Here is an 18324-nt window from a genome sequence, read left to right as displayed (position 1 = left end):
GTACCTGGAAAAGACATGAAAATGAGTTAGTTTGAATATTTAAGGGCCTGAAAAGTCCTTAATTGTTAGCTTTCCTCATAATCCATACTCTTTACAATGAGTGTGAGTGAGCCATCTGCATTTCTGCCCCTGTCTGTTCTCTTTTTGTTGAACCAGGAATTAAACCCAGCAGAACTTAACCATTGGGCCACATCCCAAGCCTTTTTGTTTTGTTTTTAGACAGGGTCTTACTAAATTGCTGAAGCTGGCTTTGAACTTTTGATCCTCCTGCCTCAGCCTCTTGAGTCACCCTGTCATTCCTCTTAATATTGAAATTCCATACACGTTCCTACTGATACCAATCAGGATCTCACTTTAAAAACTACTCATCTGTGTGTTTTGCAAAATTCCATTTACTTACCTCCTCCATTCAGCTTATACCTTATTTCCCTAAAGTTTCATCCTATACCTATTTCCAAATGTTGCAGCCAGATGATTCCTACTATACATAAGATTATATACTTCTTCAACAACTTTTAGTAAATGCCTTGCTAGTAGATTATATATATATATATGTGGTATATAAATTTAGATCTCAATGAATATATATGATTATAAATATATAGGTATGTATATTTCCTCTTGTGAATGTACAGATTATATGTATGCACATATTTTTTTAACTTGTTTGCTCACCCTGAATTATGTAATGTCTTCTCCAAAACAACCTTGTCATAACTCTAGAATCACTTTCTCTAAAATTCTAAGGCAATCTATGTTATAGCCAAAATGTGTTACTGAAAACCTCTGGACAAACTGTACTTTCTCTACTCTATGCTTTGTTTATTCAATTATCTCCAGAGAGGATTCCTTGTTTATTTCAATACCTCCCTAACTAATTTACAATTGAAATGGTATTCTTTCCTAGGGTCTACCTCAAATGTTATGCTTTGTATGAAAATAGTGTTGTTCCACTCAAAATGACTGAAGAAGCACATATAATACAGCTGACAGTGCTGTTCATAAAAATTTTTCCAACTTACCTTGAAGGAGAATAGATTTTACTTCTTGTTCCCTGGGTCAATCTGCACAAAGGCATTGGTACAATGGTCTTGTATAATATCTTATACAAGGAAAAGATAATCAATGTACCAAATATTTTCCAATCACATATCTGATAAAAGATTTGTATGTATTTCATACATGACAGGCTCTCAACATATAAAAACAAATCAAATAAACCAATTAAAAATGGACAAAGTTGCAAAGGAAAAACTCCCTGAAGTATGTATTCATGTGAAATAAGGACATGAAAACCTGCTTGACATCATTACAAATCTGGAACATGCAAATTAAAACTAATGTGATATCACAATTTATCTAGTTATTTATTAAATTGAATGCAGTTCAAAAGATTATCCCTGAACTTTTTAGTGAAAAGTAGGCAACAGAAATAATTAAGAAATAATTACATGCTTTTTAAAAATTCATTCTATTTAGTTATACATGACAGTGGAATGCATTTTGATTCATTGTACACAAATGGAGTACAACTTTTCATTTGTCTGGTTGTACATGATGTGCAGTTACACCATTCATGAAATCATACATGTCCATAGGGTAATGATTTCTGTCTCATTCTACCATCTTTCCCACCCCCATCCTCTTCCCTCCCCTCATTGCCCTCTGCCCAATCCAAAGTTCCTCCATTCTTCCCTCACTCCTTGCCCCCGTTATGTATCAGCATCCACCTACTGGGCAAGTCACGTTAAGTATGGTTAGGATAGTCACTACCTAACCAAGCACATCAAATTGTTTACTCCACCTGTCTGCAGAATAGTCAGTGAATCAATTTATATATTATGTGTATATATATATATATAATATCATATATATATAATATCATATATATATAATATCATATATATAATATCATATATATATAATATCATATATATATGATAATATATATAATAACATATATATAATTTCTTTTTCTATGTGTTTTCCTTTTCACTGGCAAAATTCTAAGGAATTAAATTCAAATAATTAATGAGTCTTTCCCAAAATATACCCTTTCTTCTTTCACTTATGCATGAAGGTTAAGTTAAAACAACAATATGAATTTACTGTGTAGCTATTTACATGCAGCATTCAGATATAAAATCTAAAATCTGCAATTCAATTATGGCTATTTTCCTGAATTAATATTTGTTAAGTTCTGTTAATATTCAAAGGGAAAATCTGGGCATGTGACTCTGTAAAAATTCCTCAAAAGTTTTTCTCTAAATTAGGATAAACAGCAAAATCCCTATCATAGTCTAAGTTCTGTGTAATCTTATTGTACTGTCTCCCAGGGCCATGTCTGACTCCTCCCTGCTTCATATTTTATGGGACAATCACATTTACAATTTTTAGTTTCTCCAAAGATAAAAAACCTCAATTAATCACCTGCCTGTTCCAAATGTCCACAGGCATCACTGTGTAAGAAATAAAGACTCCTGAATTCCAGTCCCTAACTACTGAAAAGAATCTGCATTTTAGCAAGGTCTCCATGAAATTTACAGGCATTAAAGTTTGGGAAGAGGAGTTGTATACTACCTCCCATAGAGGCCTCTTTGTCTTTTCCCTTCATTTGCTCCTATCTCTGACCTTAGCCTAGTGAAATGTCTCATTAGATTCAGGCTTATACTAGTGGGGTAAAGTACATGTGAAAAAGAGCTAGTTTTCATAATGACAACTTTATTATTTGCTGAATCCTGAGTAGAATCTAGTTCTTTGGCCATAATAAAATCACATTTTCATGAGCTCATATAAAACCACACAAATCAAGGCACTCAGAATGGTACATTTTTATATAAACTAAACTTTATCTTAACATGTCCGAAGTGCACTGTGGTGGCAAACAGTATGATAACCATTGTTAGAGCTAAAACTCTCTATAGTGGCTTAATGTTTATGATCCCAATCTGTAATACCCTGAGGAACAGTTTAGCTTCTCTGTAGAATGTCCAAATACACAATGCCCAGTAGAAAAGATTCACTGTGTCCTAATGGGAATCCTCAGGTTTTCTTGGGAATTTAGTTCCCACTCCTTCCTCTTTAGCCAAAAGCACATAGTTGTGCAATTGGTTGATTCTTTCTTAAAATACAAATGTATATACACAGTGTTGCTCAATTTGGGAAATTAAACCTTAAAGATGAATTGGTGTGCCAAGAATTGCTACCTGTATTTTGTTGTTTTTGTATTGCAATTGTATTTTTTCTGTTTTTCTTACTTTACAGAGCCTAAACTTTAATGGATCTCCACAGTTTCATTCAAGGCATGGGTAAGACAGAAATGATTTCTGTAACAGTCATTATTCTTTATATGAAAAGTTAAAAATTTTGTTAATTTATAATAATATATGTTTGAGTTTACAAAATACCCAAAAGATAAGTGAAAATGGAGAACTATTAGTGAATTATCTGTGTACTCTATTTTCATGACTTAAGTCTGGATAAGCAAAAGAGCCAGCTGAATGACTGATTTGTTCCTTTTAATGCTGTTTGATTACCTTGTTAACCTAACTGTAAAGACTTTAAAAGATATTTTGGTGGATCAGAGCAATAATTTGAAACTGGGTTTAAAGATTCAATCATAATTTTTCTTTACAAGTCTTGGTTGATTTTGACAAAAAGATTCATTCCTTAAGGAAATACATAGTCTGATTAAAAAATTCAAGATGTCAAGCATTAGCTCCTCTGTTCTTTCACTGATTTCCAAAATATTTTTATTGAATATACATATGCACATACATACATAAATTATGTATCTTATATATGTACATTTATAAAATCAGAAAATATGCATAAAATGTGCTCTCTCCAGTATTTATGACTTAAAAAGTATATCCACACACAAGCAGAATTTGAGAATTTCCAATTATTTTGTGATTTGAGATGACATGGAATGATGTCCATCCCAAATCAGAATACATTGACCACTGAATTATTAGTGTTGGTTTTTCATACAACCTGTTTCAGCTTAAAACCTTGACTCTAAATTATCTATTGAAAGATGATTGTTAGAGATGAAAGTGCTCTCAAGTAAAGCTGCTAGCCAAGAAAATTACAAACTACATTAAAATATAAGTAAACACCATTTTATTCAGACACAGTGGATTTCCTAATTGCATGATGCAGGATCAGTAAAAAAAAAACCCAAGCCAGTATTCCACTGGAGATAGACACGGTCTTACATAACATTAAAATGTGATAGGGTACATGTAGCTGAAACATTCCTCAAAATATAAAGATTAAGTAAGTTCAGCTATTTGGTAACTGACACAAATTAGGATCATCATAAATTTTGTAGGTCCTTGGAAATGTCCAGGTCAGAGACAACATGGCTACTCTGATATTTTTAAAGCTTTACAGGGTATTGGGAAAATTTTCCCCTTGACACATTCAGTTCCCATCACGGTTTCTGTGATGCGACCCACCTTCTGTCCAGAAATATCTAAAGCAAGAAAACAATATTTGCCTGTCTTTGACCACCCAACAGTCTTTTTAATTTTTTTTTTTTTTTAATTTTGTAACAGGGACTAAACCCAGGAATGTGCTTAAACATTGAGCCGCATCCCTATCTCTTTTTTATTTTGAGACAGGGTCTTGCTGAGTTACTTAGGGCCTCGCAAAGTTGCTGAAGTTGACTTTGAACTTGTGATCCCTCTGCTTCAGAATGCTGAGTTGCTGGGATTGCCTCAACATCCTGATCCTTGGGCATTAAAGGCATGGGCCACTATGCCTGACCTGGCAGTTATTTTGATTTTTGTGTTATCAAAATCAACAAAACTTCTAGTGTAAATCACGTCTAATCACTACAATAACAAAGATAAAGCAACTTTTAAGTAAGAAAAGAACTCTTAGGCAGTGTTAGTGTATTTATAAGCAACACAATTTTGTATGTAAATTTAAATATCAGATCTTTCTTTCATACACAAATTTCATAGGAAATTAAACTGAATTGTAGCAGTAAGAATTTGCAACTTTTAATGAGGTTAAAGTTAAAATGTTTATTTCCCTCAAGGCTCTGACTCTTTCCCTTTAATTCTTACTCAGCCTTTCTCTTATACTTCTTTATTCCTCTTCTTTGGCTCATATTTCACACACTTACCCATGCATGTACTTTTCATTTTCATTTTTCTTTATAAAACTCAATTTTTAAAATACATCTTTTCCCTTTTTTCCTCTTCCTGCCTTTTCTTCTCCTTATTATGAAATACTTTCACTGAAAATTCTACAATATAAATGTTTTGCATTTGTCCATGGCAGTAGACATGTGACAACTGTTCCTCTTGTCACTTGGAGTCCTCCCTCTAGTGCCAATTGTTTTGCATCCAGTTTTGGTTACTCTCTGACCTTAATCTATACCCAACTGGACAATGCCCTCACTGAAGCCACCACAAATCTCTTATTTCCATGGTCAGGGATCTCTGTTGATTCACTGTCCTACTAGAACATTTGCTCATCTTCTCTCTTTTTATGTCCAAGCCATGTCACTCAGCTTTCCAGTTTTCCTCCTGTTTTTCTGATCACTCTACTCAGAACATTTTTTTCTAGTCTCTCCCTTACATCTTTTTGTTTGAATCAGACTCTTGCTTATAACAGGAATTGAATTTATAGAATGGATATTGACTCTCCATCATAGAAAGGCTAGAGAGATTGGAGAAATAATCTGTAAAAATGGGCATGAACAGAACAGCAGTCAAAATTGTTTCCCAACACTGGTTCAATGAAGTCTGCTGTTACTTCTGTATAACTGTCTAGTGTTATAGCTAATGCTATTAATTCCTTTGTTGAGTGTGGGACACATTTACTGGAGTCTTAATATTTCTGCCTTGACTGCAGTTCCAATATTCTCTCTGACCCCTCTTCCTTTTACTATTCTCCAAATTCCAAATGTATGGTGGGTTGGTTTTACTGACCAAATCTAGGTTTAGTGCACTCACTCTAGGTGCAATAAGGATAGATTGTGAGTTTCTAGCTAGTAGAGGGCTAGTAGTCTTTGTTCATCATCAAGATTTATATGGTAGAAAAGATCAGCTATTGAATATCTATAAATGGTACATGCACACTTTTAACCTGTTAAATATATGTTATTTCCTCTCTATTCCTCTTTACATATGACACACTCTTCAAAGCATAGGACTTTCAATGATTCCTATGCTGTTTTTGTCTAATAAGACAGATGTACTACTACTAATTACATATCGCTTGTATTTTTAGAGGATATTACTTCCAAATAGCTAAGAATCTGAGTTCTCAGTCTCATTTTAAGTCACCATGTGACTATGCTATCTTTCACTGACAATTGTCCTCCCATCTAATGTCTCGCAGTCCAATTAACTGTATATTCTGAACTCTTAAATTTCTCTTCCCCCTCATCACTCTTAAAGTCTATGGGCAAATCACTTTCCAAGATTGTGGAGCACCTGAATAGCATTTTACAAAATAAGCAGTCCTAGATCTCATTCTTGAACTATGGAGTCCATTTCCACAGTAATCTCTCATATGCCATATTTTTGTGGTAAAGTTTTTTACTTTAGTTAAGTAATCTGATTTTGGATCACTGAACAATATAAGAAACTTCCTGATTGGTATAACTGAATCCTGCTACCTCTGTTTCAGGCTATTTTCTATCAGAATAACTATTTAAAAGAGAATTTATAGACCTCTATGTATCTTAAAAGTTTTCAATGCATGCCTATCACTGGCTAAATAAAGTTTATGTTTTTCTTATGTCTTTGAGTCATTTTATAGTACTGCATTTGGAAAGATCAGTTTCCTCAAACCTTCACACATGTGTCAGACTCAGGATTTATCCAACACCCTCATTATTATGTACATAAATATAGCATATGCTTGGAATGACTTTCTTTTTCCTAAATCTGTTTATTTCTGGATATTTAATGAACTGAAATTGTTGCATATTCTTATTCCTAAAGTTCTCTCCACACAATTTCCATGGATTAGCGTGTAAAAAGCGCATATAAAGTAGATGCTTGTAAGTATATGGTTTTGTTTTTAGTTTTCTTCTAATACTTTTACTTTCTAAATGCTTACTGTATATTCCTTTGCATTGATCGCATTTCATTTCAGGAGTCATCCAATGAGGACATGGAAAAGCAAAATGCAACTTGCTGACAGAGTTTGTTCTCACAGGACTCCCTCATCACCCAGAGTGGCAATCCCACTGTTCCTGGTTTTCTTTGGGATCTACCTCATCACCATGGTGGGAAATCTTGGTCTGATTTCTCTGATCTGGAATGACCCTCACCTTCACATCCCCATGTACTTTTTCCTTGGTAATTTAGCCTTTGTGGATGCTTGGATATCATCCACAGTGACCCCAAATATGCTGGTGAATTTATTAGTCAAGAGCAAGATGATATCTCTCACTGAATGCAAGATTCAATTTTTTTTCCTTTGCAGTCAGTGTAACCACAGAATGTTTTCTCCTGGCAGCAATGGCTTATGATCGCTATGCAGCCATATGCCACCCTTTACATTATCCAGTGATTATGACCAATAGCCTGTGTAAACATCTAGTAGTTTTATCATTTGCAGGTGGCTTTCTTCATGCCATACTTCATGAAAGGTTTTTATTCAAATTGACCTTCTGTAATTCTAACATAATACATCACTTTTACTGTGACATTGTAGCATTGTTAAAGATTTCCTATACTGATCCTTCTATTAACTACCTTTTAATTTTTATTTTCTCTGATTCAATTCAGGTTTTCAGCACTGTGGCTATTTTTTGTCTCTTATACACTAGTTCTCTTTACAATTATAAAAAACAAGTCTGAGAAGGGTGTAAGAAAAGCCTTCTCCACCTGTGGAGCCCATCTCTTTTCGGTGACTTATACTATGTCCCCCTTCTCTTCATGTACGTGCATCCTGTATCTTCACAAGCAAATGATCAGGATATGATATTCTCTCTATTTTACATGGTTATAATCCCTGTGTTAAATCCCATTATCTATAGCCTGAGAAACAAGCAAGTCATAGATGCACTGACAAAACATTAAAGGGAATGTTTCGATCGTATACTAGAGTGCATTTTCCTTGTACCAAAACAGTGGCAAACTCTTGAAAGATATTTGGGTATTATTAGTTCATGTACATAGTTTTACAGTTACAAATGTCTTATTTTTTAAATGACTTAGTCTTTAGTATCTAGAAACCTCTTTTTAAATATTTGTTATGTCCTTTAACAATATATAAGGTATTTAGTTAAGTGCTCAGGTCAAACTATGATAAAGAATAAAGCAAATGAAAACATTTTATAGCTTGTGTGTTCTTTAATGTCACTTTTATAAATGGAAAAGATCGCATTGTCTAAGGAGGATGTGATTATGATGTCTTTGATACTAATACAGGGGTATAAACTAGAGACTCATCACATTTCTTTCAGGGTGGTTGGCACGTTTGTGTTTGGTTGAACACATTCTCACAATTACATGGGTTCTGGCTCATTATTTAATTTTAAAAAATTATTTATTTATTTTTAAAATTTTTTATAGACTGCATTTTGATTCATTGTGCACAAATGGGTACATCATTTCGTTTCTATGGTTATACATGATGTAGATTTATACCATTTGTGTAATCATTCATGTACATAGGATAATGATGTCTGTCTCATTCCATGATTTTCATACCTCCCTCCTTCCCATTTCCTTCTACATAAAGTTCCTTCTTTCTTTCTCACTCCCAACCCCGTACTCACAATAGCTAAATTATGGAACCAACCTAGATGCCCTTCAACAGATGAATGGATAAAGAAACTGTGGTATATATACAGAATGGAATATTATTCAGTCATAAAGAAGAATAATATTGTGGCATTTGCAAATATGCTAAGTGAAATAAACGAATCCCAAAAAACCAAATACCAAGTGGATTTTTCATTTTTATGACCCAAAGAATAGCTGGTTTGTGCCTCTTTCATTTTAAAGATCTGTTTCTCTAATTGAACTTTTCCTTGAATGAGAGGCAAACAACAAGCTATGAATGCATAGGCAGATTATGCAACCTGTCATCAAGTCTCACCTTAGTTTGTGTGAGTATAGAATAGGCATTTGGGTCCCCCAGTAATTCTGACTTCTTCAGCAGCTTTCTCTATACTTCCATGGTCTATGGATTCTTGTGCTCTAGTTTATCCTTTATAATTAATTTCAGTACTTTAAATTTGGAAATTTATGAAAATGTTAACACCATTGATGATCCCTTTCTCACTTGTGTTATTAATTTATTCCCATACATTTTTCATACACATCATTTTTGTCATTCTAGAGGTTTTTGAAAAGGGATAAAATGTGTACTTTGCAAAGCCCAAATTTTGAATATGGAATTTTTGATTGCTTCAAAAGGAAACTATGAAACCCATGTGTATTTTTTAATGAATACTTAGTTGTAAAGAATGATATGCCTAGTTACTGGACTCAGTGGTCTGGAGCACTGCTCATGTTGCATTGAAACAACTCCATGGAAATACTAGTAAGGAAATAGAAATTTTATTATGAAAGTAAATTATTTCCTTATTGGGAAATTAAATAATTCATAGTTATGCTCTCTTTATAGGCTTATACATGCATTTTAATGCATTTTTGTGTTCAGAATACCACTGAAAAAATTATCCTTAGTTCTAGGAAACAACCTAATTAGAATTTAGGTAGGAACAATGATTTGTCAGAAAAACTAGAACAGGGTCTTTCAAAGTTTGGATTTTAGATTAGCAAAGACAATTTCATTTAGCATGTGTACTAGCTATCTGTCAAAGTCTCTCTGGTACAGGCATTTTTAGGATTCTTTTAAAAATATGGTTTGCACAAATCATTGGCCATTAGAATTCACCTGGAGAACTTGTGAAAACAGATAAACTAGCTTAGTCTATTATCCAATTCAGTGATGCCAATACTGTAAGTTTGAGATCACATTTAGAAGATTATTATTTTAAATAATTAATGAAGCAAAATTTTTATAATTCAGTACATTTAGGGACTACCATGCTTATAATCCATGAATTGCTTTCCTTTAAAATTGGGGAAAGAACCAAGAACATGGTCTAGCTTCCCAGGCCATTGAAGATCTGATGGATGCTGACTTCCCCTGCACCACCTGCCTCTTTCTGACTTCTCCCTTTGCAGATCAACCAATTTACAGTTTTGGGTTTGTCTAATGATCAAGTCCCTCTCATAATCTAGGTCCTAAAATGATGAAGGCCATATAATTAAAAAGCATCCACTGCCATCAGCTTATTAGAAATAAAGTCTCCAGAGCAACCAACCCAGATCTTCTGAAACAAATGCACATTTTAAAAATATTCCATGAAATTCATTGTCATTGCTGTTTGGAAAGTCAGATGTGGGTCAAATCCAGTTGAGGTACTTGTCTTTTGTTTTCCTTAGTTGCTCATTTTAACAATTGCCTAATAAATTTTAGATTAAAGCGGGGAAGCTAAGCTGTGACTGGAATTTAAACTGCAATTTGCCATGAGTAGGATCACTTTATTGAGGTTGGCTCCTAAGGGAATCCAATTCTTGCTCTTGTTAAATGATGTTCTTGTGAGTTCAGACTGAAACATACTAATCAAAACACTCAGAATGGTCCTTTTTTTTAAATAATAAACTGTAGTTTCCATAAACATGTTTAAGTGTCCTCTGTCAGGTAAAATATAAAATTAAAGTGCAGTTTTTAAATTAAAATTAGAACTGTTTACAATGACTGCTGTTTATGGTTATAGCATTCTTATGCCTGTGGAGCTAACTGAACTTCTCATACATACTCAAATCCACAGTGCTCAGTAGAACTTCACTGGTCCTATAGGGAACTCTTTGGTAGTCTTAAGGGACTTAAAGATTATCACTCTTTTCACTTGTGAAAAAAAAATCACAGAGTTGTATAACTAGTTGACTCTTGTGTGCAAGTAAACCTATATAAGTGGAATTTTATTGAGGCTGCAAAATTAAACCTCAAAATGGATAATTAGGCAAAGAATTGTTAAGCTCATTATTTTCTATTTTCTGCTATCATCTTTTTTTTTTTTCCTGCTTTACAAAACTTAATACTTTTAAAGAACCTTCACAGTCTGTGAATTTACTGGTAAGACTGAAATGTTTTCTGTAGTTTTAAAACTCTTTATAGGAAAGGTAAAAATCTGGGTAACTTGTAACAATTTGGATTGTAGTTGAAAGATAACAAAATGCTGGGTCAAAAATGGAAAACAGTGAACTCTCACATTTAAATTTATGCTGAGTCTTGGAGAAGGGAAAATGCTGTAAGACTGATTTCTTCTCTAGTGACATGTTTATTATCTAATCTAAAAATAATGACTTTATTTCATGATCTATAACTTCAAGTAATTTACGTGGGGGTTTAAAGATTCAATTCATACTGATTCTTCTATAAGAAATATTTTTAAAAATTCTAATAAAATGACCCTTAGGGTTAGTTCATCAGGTGTTCTGATTAAAATGTTCCGGGTGCCACTTAAATATTAGTTCTATGCTGTCACCAGCATGTGACAATATTTTTTTGAATACTTTATATGTATTTAGCAGGAAATATGATGAAAGGTTCTTTCCAGCATGTGTGATTTAAGAAATACCCACACAAAAATTGAATTTGATCATTTTGAATTATCAAGTGAAAAGGAATTACATGGAGAGTATTTCACTCTAAATTAAACCACATTTATATGATAATTATTAGTACTTTTTATTTATACTCCCTTTTCCCAGATCCTATAGTTGATTGCTATATATTCTACTAAAAATGATGGTGAGGGACCAAAATTCTCTTAAATTAAAGAAGCAGGATTTCTAGAGAAATTTTATTTCATTCACTGTAACAACAAAGATTAAGAAATTTTAAAAATTTTATTGTGTATTTTTGATTATTACCACATGATGTTTTGATACACATGTATGTAGTGAAGTGATTGACCAAGTGAAGCAAGTTCACATTCAATCATATAGAGTTACTTGTTTATAATTATTGGTGGTGAGAATACTGAAAACCTATTCTCTGGGCACATTACTAATATTTAACTAAATATTTTTAATCATTAAATTATAACTCTCATGTTGTGCTCATATTTAAAGATAAAGCAATTTTTAAATTTGATAATACTAGTATATTTATGAAAAACCCAATTTTCTGGCAACACTTAAGATCAAATCTCTCTTTTGTACTCAAATTGTATGGGAAAAAGACTGCATTCTGAATAGACTAAAAGACAAGTTTCCCTCGGTCGACAACTTTTAATAAATTCCAGAGAAAAAACAAATGCTCTTACACAAATCTCTGAGCATTTCCCTTTATTTCATGTTCAGCCTTTGTTGGATACTTCCTCTACCCTCCTTGACTTTATAAAATTGATAGTTTAAAATTTTTTCTTTTTAATTGGCACATTATGGGTATACACAATTGTGGGATTTATACACTTATGCACATATATCACAGTTTCTGCTGGGTTTCTTCCTTCCTCTTCTTTCTTTTCACTCACCCAAAATTCTCATTCTTCTTGATCTGTCAAAAAAAATCTCTTCTTTCCTTCCTCTCTTCTCTCTTTTAAAACTTTTACAGAAATGGTCTACAGGAAAATATATCTGCATGCAGAAAGAAAATGTCAACTGTTCTCCCGTCACTTAGAATGAGCTCCTTCATTTTCTTCACTGTTGTTCTACTTGTTTCCTATGCACTTTAAATAATTCTCTGAACTTAATTCTATCACATAACAACAGGTGTTCTGACTAAATTTGCTAAAAATTTCTTAATTCTCACACAATTTTCTCGGTTAATTCCTTTTCCTACTAGATTATTTATTGTGGTTTTTATCTCAATTCTTTTTTTTTTCTTGATTATCTTTCAATACCTTAGGTCCATAACTCCCAGCTTTCCAGATTTCCCTTACTTCTCAGATCAAACTGCTCATTATTTTTTCCTGTTCACTCTTTAGTCTCTCCTTCAATTCAGGTTACTGAATTGAACATCTCACTTTTGCCAGTGTAGACTGCAGATGACAAAACTTGCACTTAGATCGCCATTGCTGTAGATGCAGGATGCTTTTGCTGGAGTCTTGATACTGTTACCTTTGCAGCCCAAATTCTCTTTTGCCCTGTATCTTCTTCTTCTTTCCATATTCCAAATCATACATATGTGGATCACTGGGTAAACCTATTCTGAGTCATCTCACGCTAGGGGTAAAGGTTATGGTAAAGTGGGTTTCTGGTCATTTGGGCTTCTTGGATGTAAAATAGAATCTGCCCACCAGAAAGATTCATGTAGTAGAAAGGGGTTTGGATGTGGCCATCTAATAAATGACATCTATTCACATTATAACCTCTTTAATATAACTTCCTCTATACATTTTCTCCTCCTTTGCCTTTTATTTGTGTACATTTTCTGATGAGTAGTTTACCCATAACTATGACTCCAACTACCAAGATGTTACTTCAAGTAATATACATTGGACCCGTATCACTAGGTATATCTCACCTGGTAGTTGAGAGGATGCTTTTTCCATGAATTTTTCAAGAACTTAAGTTATCATTTTTTTTATGATTGTCTGCTTAGTTACCAATTCACTGCTCTCTCCTTCACTGACTACACTTTAATATGTAATGGAGTCCTTGTGAGTCTACATCCTGAATATTTTGAATCTGTTCTTCATTCTTCTAATCACTACATAGGCCATGTCACATGTGGACTAGGCAATAACTTCCATGTTTGCATCATTGGAGTAGCATTTTTTTTTTTTTTTTTTTTTTGCGGTGCTGGGGATCGAACTCAGGGCCTTGTGCTTGCGAGGCAAGAACTCTACCAGCTAAGCTATCTCCCCAGCCCTCGGAGTAGCATTTTTAAAGTATAGATTCTTAACTGATTCTTGAACCACTAACTCAGTTTGCAGTACTGTCTCATAACCTATATTCTGTCAAGATACCTATCTAGTTCAATGAGATGAGTTATTTGCTTTGATTTTCCCTGGATAGTAGTAATAGCTTCCAAATTAGTATTCCTGACTCCAGGGACTCTTTTGTATGGTCACTTAGTATACAACAAAACATTGAATTTAGAAAATATTTTATGACCTCATTCTACATCTTAAAATATTCTAGTACAAACTCATTGCCTGAGGAACAAAGCTCAAATTGCTTCAGATGGCATTCAATTCTGTGAATAATCAAGGCCATTGATACAGAGTTTTTTTTCTAGATCCTGAACCATGTCCAGGACACAGAATATCCAACCGCATTTGATGTGCCCAATAAATGTTTTTAAAAACTTAGAAGGCTTTTGTTAATCTCTTAAACTGTTACTTCATGTACATTTATTGAAATGAACTAATTATAAGTTTTTTCTCTTTTTCAATCTCAATAATGATTTTCTTCTATACAGAAAGAAAAGGGTATTCTTAAAAGTTTGTAATTGTTTTCCTTTTTTCCATTGGTTCTTTTTAGTTATACATAGCAATAGAATATACAATGACATAAGTATAAAAGCATGGAATACAGTTTGTTCTAATTTAGGCCCCAGTCCTTCCCCTTTCCCTCCCTTCCTTCCTTCTCCTATTCCCTTTCCTCTACCTTATTGATATTTTTGCAAATTACTTATAGTTTTTACTTTTAGTTAGCATCTTGTGGATGTACATGATGGTGAGACTCACTGTGGCATATTCTTATATGCACATAGGAAAGTAAGGTCAGATTCATTCAGCTGAATTTCCCTATCCCATCCTGCCCTCCATTCCTTTCATTCCCCTTTGTTTATTCCTCTGATCTTACTTCTGTTCTTCCTTTTATCCCCTCATCCTCTCAGACACCTTAATTTGGATTAGCAACTATATGTCAGAGAAAATATTTCACCTTTGGGTTTTGAGACTGGTTTATTTCACTTATCATGATAGTCTCCAGTTCTATCCACTTACCAGAAAATACCATCATGTCATTCTTCTTTATAGTTAGGTAATACTCCATTGTGTACATAGAGCACATTTTTAAAATCCGTTCATCTCTCAAGTGGAACCTAACTTAAATTCCATAGCTTAGCTATTGTGAATTATGCTGCTATAAATATTGCTGTGGCTGCAGCACATATTTTGATAATTTTAAATCCTTTGGAGGTATACTAAGGAGTGGGAGAGGTGGGTCATATGTTTGGTTCCATTCCTATTTTTTTGAGGCAACTCCATACTGCTTTCCATAGTGGTCGCACAAATTTGCAGCCCCATCAACAATGTATGAGTGTAACTTTCCCCCCACATCCACACCAACATTCTTTGCTGCTTGTATTCTTGATAATTGCCATACTGATTGGAGTCAGATGTAATCTCAGTGTAGTTTTAATTTGCATTTCTCTAATTGTTGAACATTTTTTCATGCATTTGTTGACCCTTTACATTTCTTCTTTTGAGAAGGGTCTATTCCATTCCCTTGTCCATTTACTGACTGGGTGATTTGAATCCTTGGTATTAAGTTTTTGGGCTTCTTGTGTGTCCTGGATATTAATACCCTGAGAAGCAGGAGGAAAAGGTTTTCTCCCATTCTGGAGGTTCATACCCTGATTGTTTCTTCTGCTGTGAGGATGCATTTTAATTTGATGCCATCCCATTTATTTATTTTTAATTTTACTTCTTGCACTTTAGGAGTCTTAAGAAAGTCGGTGTCTGAGGCAACGTGTTAGAGTGTTGAGGCTATAATTTCCTACGGACTTCTACTTCAATTTTCTGTTTACAATCCTCTGTGAATGTTTTTGCTTGTTTTTCATATTCACTGCATTTCATTTCAGGCAAGATCCACTGAGGACATGAAAAAAGAAAATGCAACATTACTGACGGAGTTTGTTCTCACAGGACTTCCACACCAAGGAGAGTGGAAAATCGCCCTGTTCCTGGTATTCTTTGTGATCTACCTCATCACCATGGTGGGGAACCTTGGTCTGATTTCCCTTATCTGGAAGGATCCTCACCTTCACATCCCCATGTACTTTCTGCTCGGGCATTTAGCCTTTGTGGATGCTTGGATATCATCCACAGTGACCCCAAAGATGCTGCTCGACTTCTTAGAAAAGAGCAACATATCTCTCACTGAATGCATGGTACAATTTTTCTCATTTGCAAGCAGTGCAACCACAGAGTGTTTCCTCTTAGCAGCAATGGCTTATGATCGCTATGTAGCTATATGTCAACCTTTACTGTATCCTGTGATTATGACCAATAGACTGTGCATTTGGCTACTAGTTTTGTCATTTGTAGGTGGCTTTTTACATTCACTACTTCATGAAAGCTTCTTATTCAGATTAACCTTCTGCAATTCCAATATAGTCCATCACTTTTTCTGTGAGGTTATACAATTGTTGAAGATTTCTTGTACTGATCCTTCTATCAATTATCTAATGCTTTTCATTTTCTCTGGTTCAGTTCAAGTATTCAGCATTGTGACTATTTTGGTTTCTTATACACTAGTTCTCTCTACAATTTTAAGAAAGAAGTCAGAAAAGGGCATGAGAAAAGCCTTCTCCACCTGTGGAGCCCATCTTTTTTCTGTGACTTTATACTATGTCCCCCTTCTTTTCATGTATGTGCATCCTGCATCTTCACAAACAAATGATCAAGACATGTTCTTCTCCATAGTTTACACTGTTGTAATTCCTGTGTTAAACCCCGTCATATACAGCCTGAGAAACAAGCAGGTCATAGATTCAATAACAAAAATCTTGAAAAACAAGGTTCAGATCTGATGTTAATAACTGTTCTTTTTTATTAAAACAGTTACAAACTCATGGAGTCAAATTGTGGATGTTTTCAGGAGTGTTGAAAGATTTTTGTCATTATAGTTTTTCTAGAATGTTAATGAATTCTTCTCACAGTTATTCCACAATGGTGGCAGATTGGTGTTTGAAGAGTAGGAGAAAATCTCCATAAATCCACCAGCCATCAAGATGTCTTTCATTCCAGTTTTTATGTAAAAAAGTAACTTTTGTTTCTTAGAACTATTCAACTCACATATTACACAGAGAAAAACAGAATATAATCTGAAAAAATGAGGAGAGAATTAGAACACATGAAGTAGGGATGAACAGTAAGAAGATGTTCTTAGCTCAGTGTGCTTCTCTGGGTAAAAGGAACAGGTGAGTTGCCTTTGTGTCTCTTCTACCTTTGAAGGAACTTTCTTGCAGTGTTTGATTTTTTCTGAACAATCAGAGGATCCTTCCCTATTCAGAAAATACATAGCTTCAGGAATTAATTTATTCATAGATAAAAAAATAAAAATGGCAGCATAGGAAGGAAATATTTTCAATCTGCCTAAATATGACAAAATGTGAAAAAAAGAAAATTCAACAGCATTTAGGATACTTAAATTTGTTTTTCACATAACAGGCTCTAAATGCATATTAGCAAATATCTATTAAAGGTAAGATAATATATACCATAGTGCATAGGTCTATCTCTAATCTAAAACTTCCATGTCGTATTTCCAGATTACCTAAATGAGGATGTTTGTTCACTCACTTGAAACATATAGCAGTTGCTTTATTCTTCTTAGACTCAAACCATTCCTAGATAAACCTCTGGAGCATCCAAAATCCCTTTGTAGATTACAATTGAGAAGTTCTACAACTTTTCACAGTATTGCATGCATAGCACAGTGGCTTACACATAAGCAACACTAAGTAAGTATTTGTAATTATTAGGAAATAAAAATGAACCTATATCACAAATATATGGAATTCGAGACTATGTATCACTCTTTTCCAGTCTTGAAATGATTCCATGGGAAATCCTGGGCCTGGAGTGACTACTGTATGTCAATTCACGTTTCTTTACAAATGAAGCATTGTGCACTGGAAATGAAATATATATGTTTCTATCACTAGGATTGAATCCTGGAATAGACTCTGATAAAATTCCAGGAGGAGTTATTTAGTTATATGTTTAGTCAAAATGACACAACCATAGAAGTTTATAAACTTAGTTTACTTGTTCTGTATTTCTGGAGGTCCACATCACAAGATGAGAGTACATCAGTTGGGTGTTTTTGTTTCCTTGGGGGATACCACCAAAACCCAAGAAATGAGAGAACAGATCACCTTTAAGCTATTGTTCCTTTCCTTCCCAGAGTACCCATGTCATTGCACATGTGTAGTTTGTTTATTTTTAGTGCTCTATGGTATTCTGTTTACTATGAATTATCTAGGTTTTTGCTTGTAAAGTCACAGTTATACCAGAAAAACAAAACTGAGAATATTGTCAACTCTCTATTTCTTCTGCTATCAGTAGGGGCTATTACAATAATT

General features: G+C 33.9%; 1 protein-coding gene and 1 pseudogene across 1 annotated transcript; both read left to right on the top strand.

The window, feature by feature from the left end:
• Positions 1 to 1230: 1230 nt before the first annotated feature.
• On the top strand, positions 1231 to 8054 carry LOC124993711 (olfactory receptor 183-like; annotated as a pseudogene).
• Positions 8055 to 15831: 7777 nt separating this feature from the next.
• LOC124993083 (olfactory receptor 5H8-like) lies at positions 15832 to 16767 on the top strand. The gene has a single exon (XM_047564652.1). It carries the CDS (start codon positions 15835 to 15837, stop codon positions 16765 to 16767), a length of 933 nt encoding a protein of 310 aa, XP_047420608.1. The 5' UTR covers positions 15832 to 15834.
• The last annotated feature ends 1557 nt before the right edge of the window (positions 16768 to 18324 follow it).

Source organism: Sciurus carolinensis, chromosome 9 (assembly GCF_902686445.1).
Source record: "Sciurus carolinensis chromosome 9, mSciCar1.2, whole genome shotgun sequence".
Lineage (NCBI taxonomy): Eukaryota > Metazoa > Chordata > Mammalia > Rodentia > Sciuridae > Sciurus > Sciurus carolinensis.
Note: the sequence above shows the minus strand (reverse complement) of the source record. Positions and strands in the feature narration are given on the sequence as shown.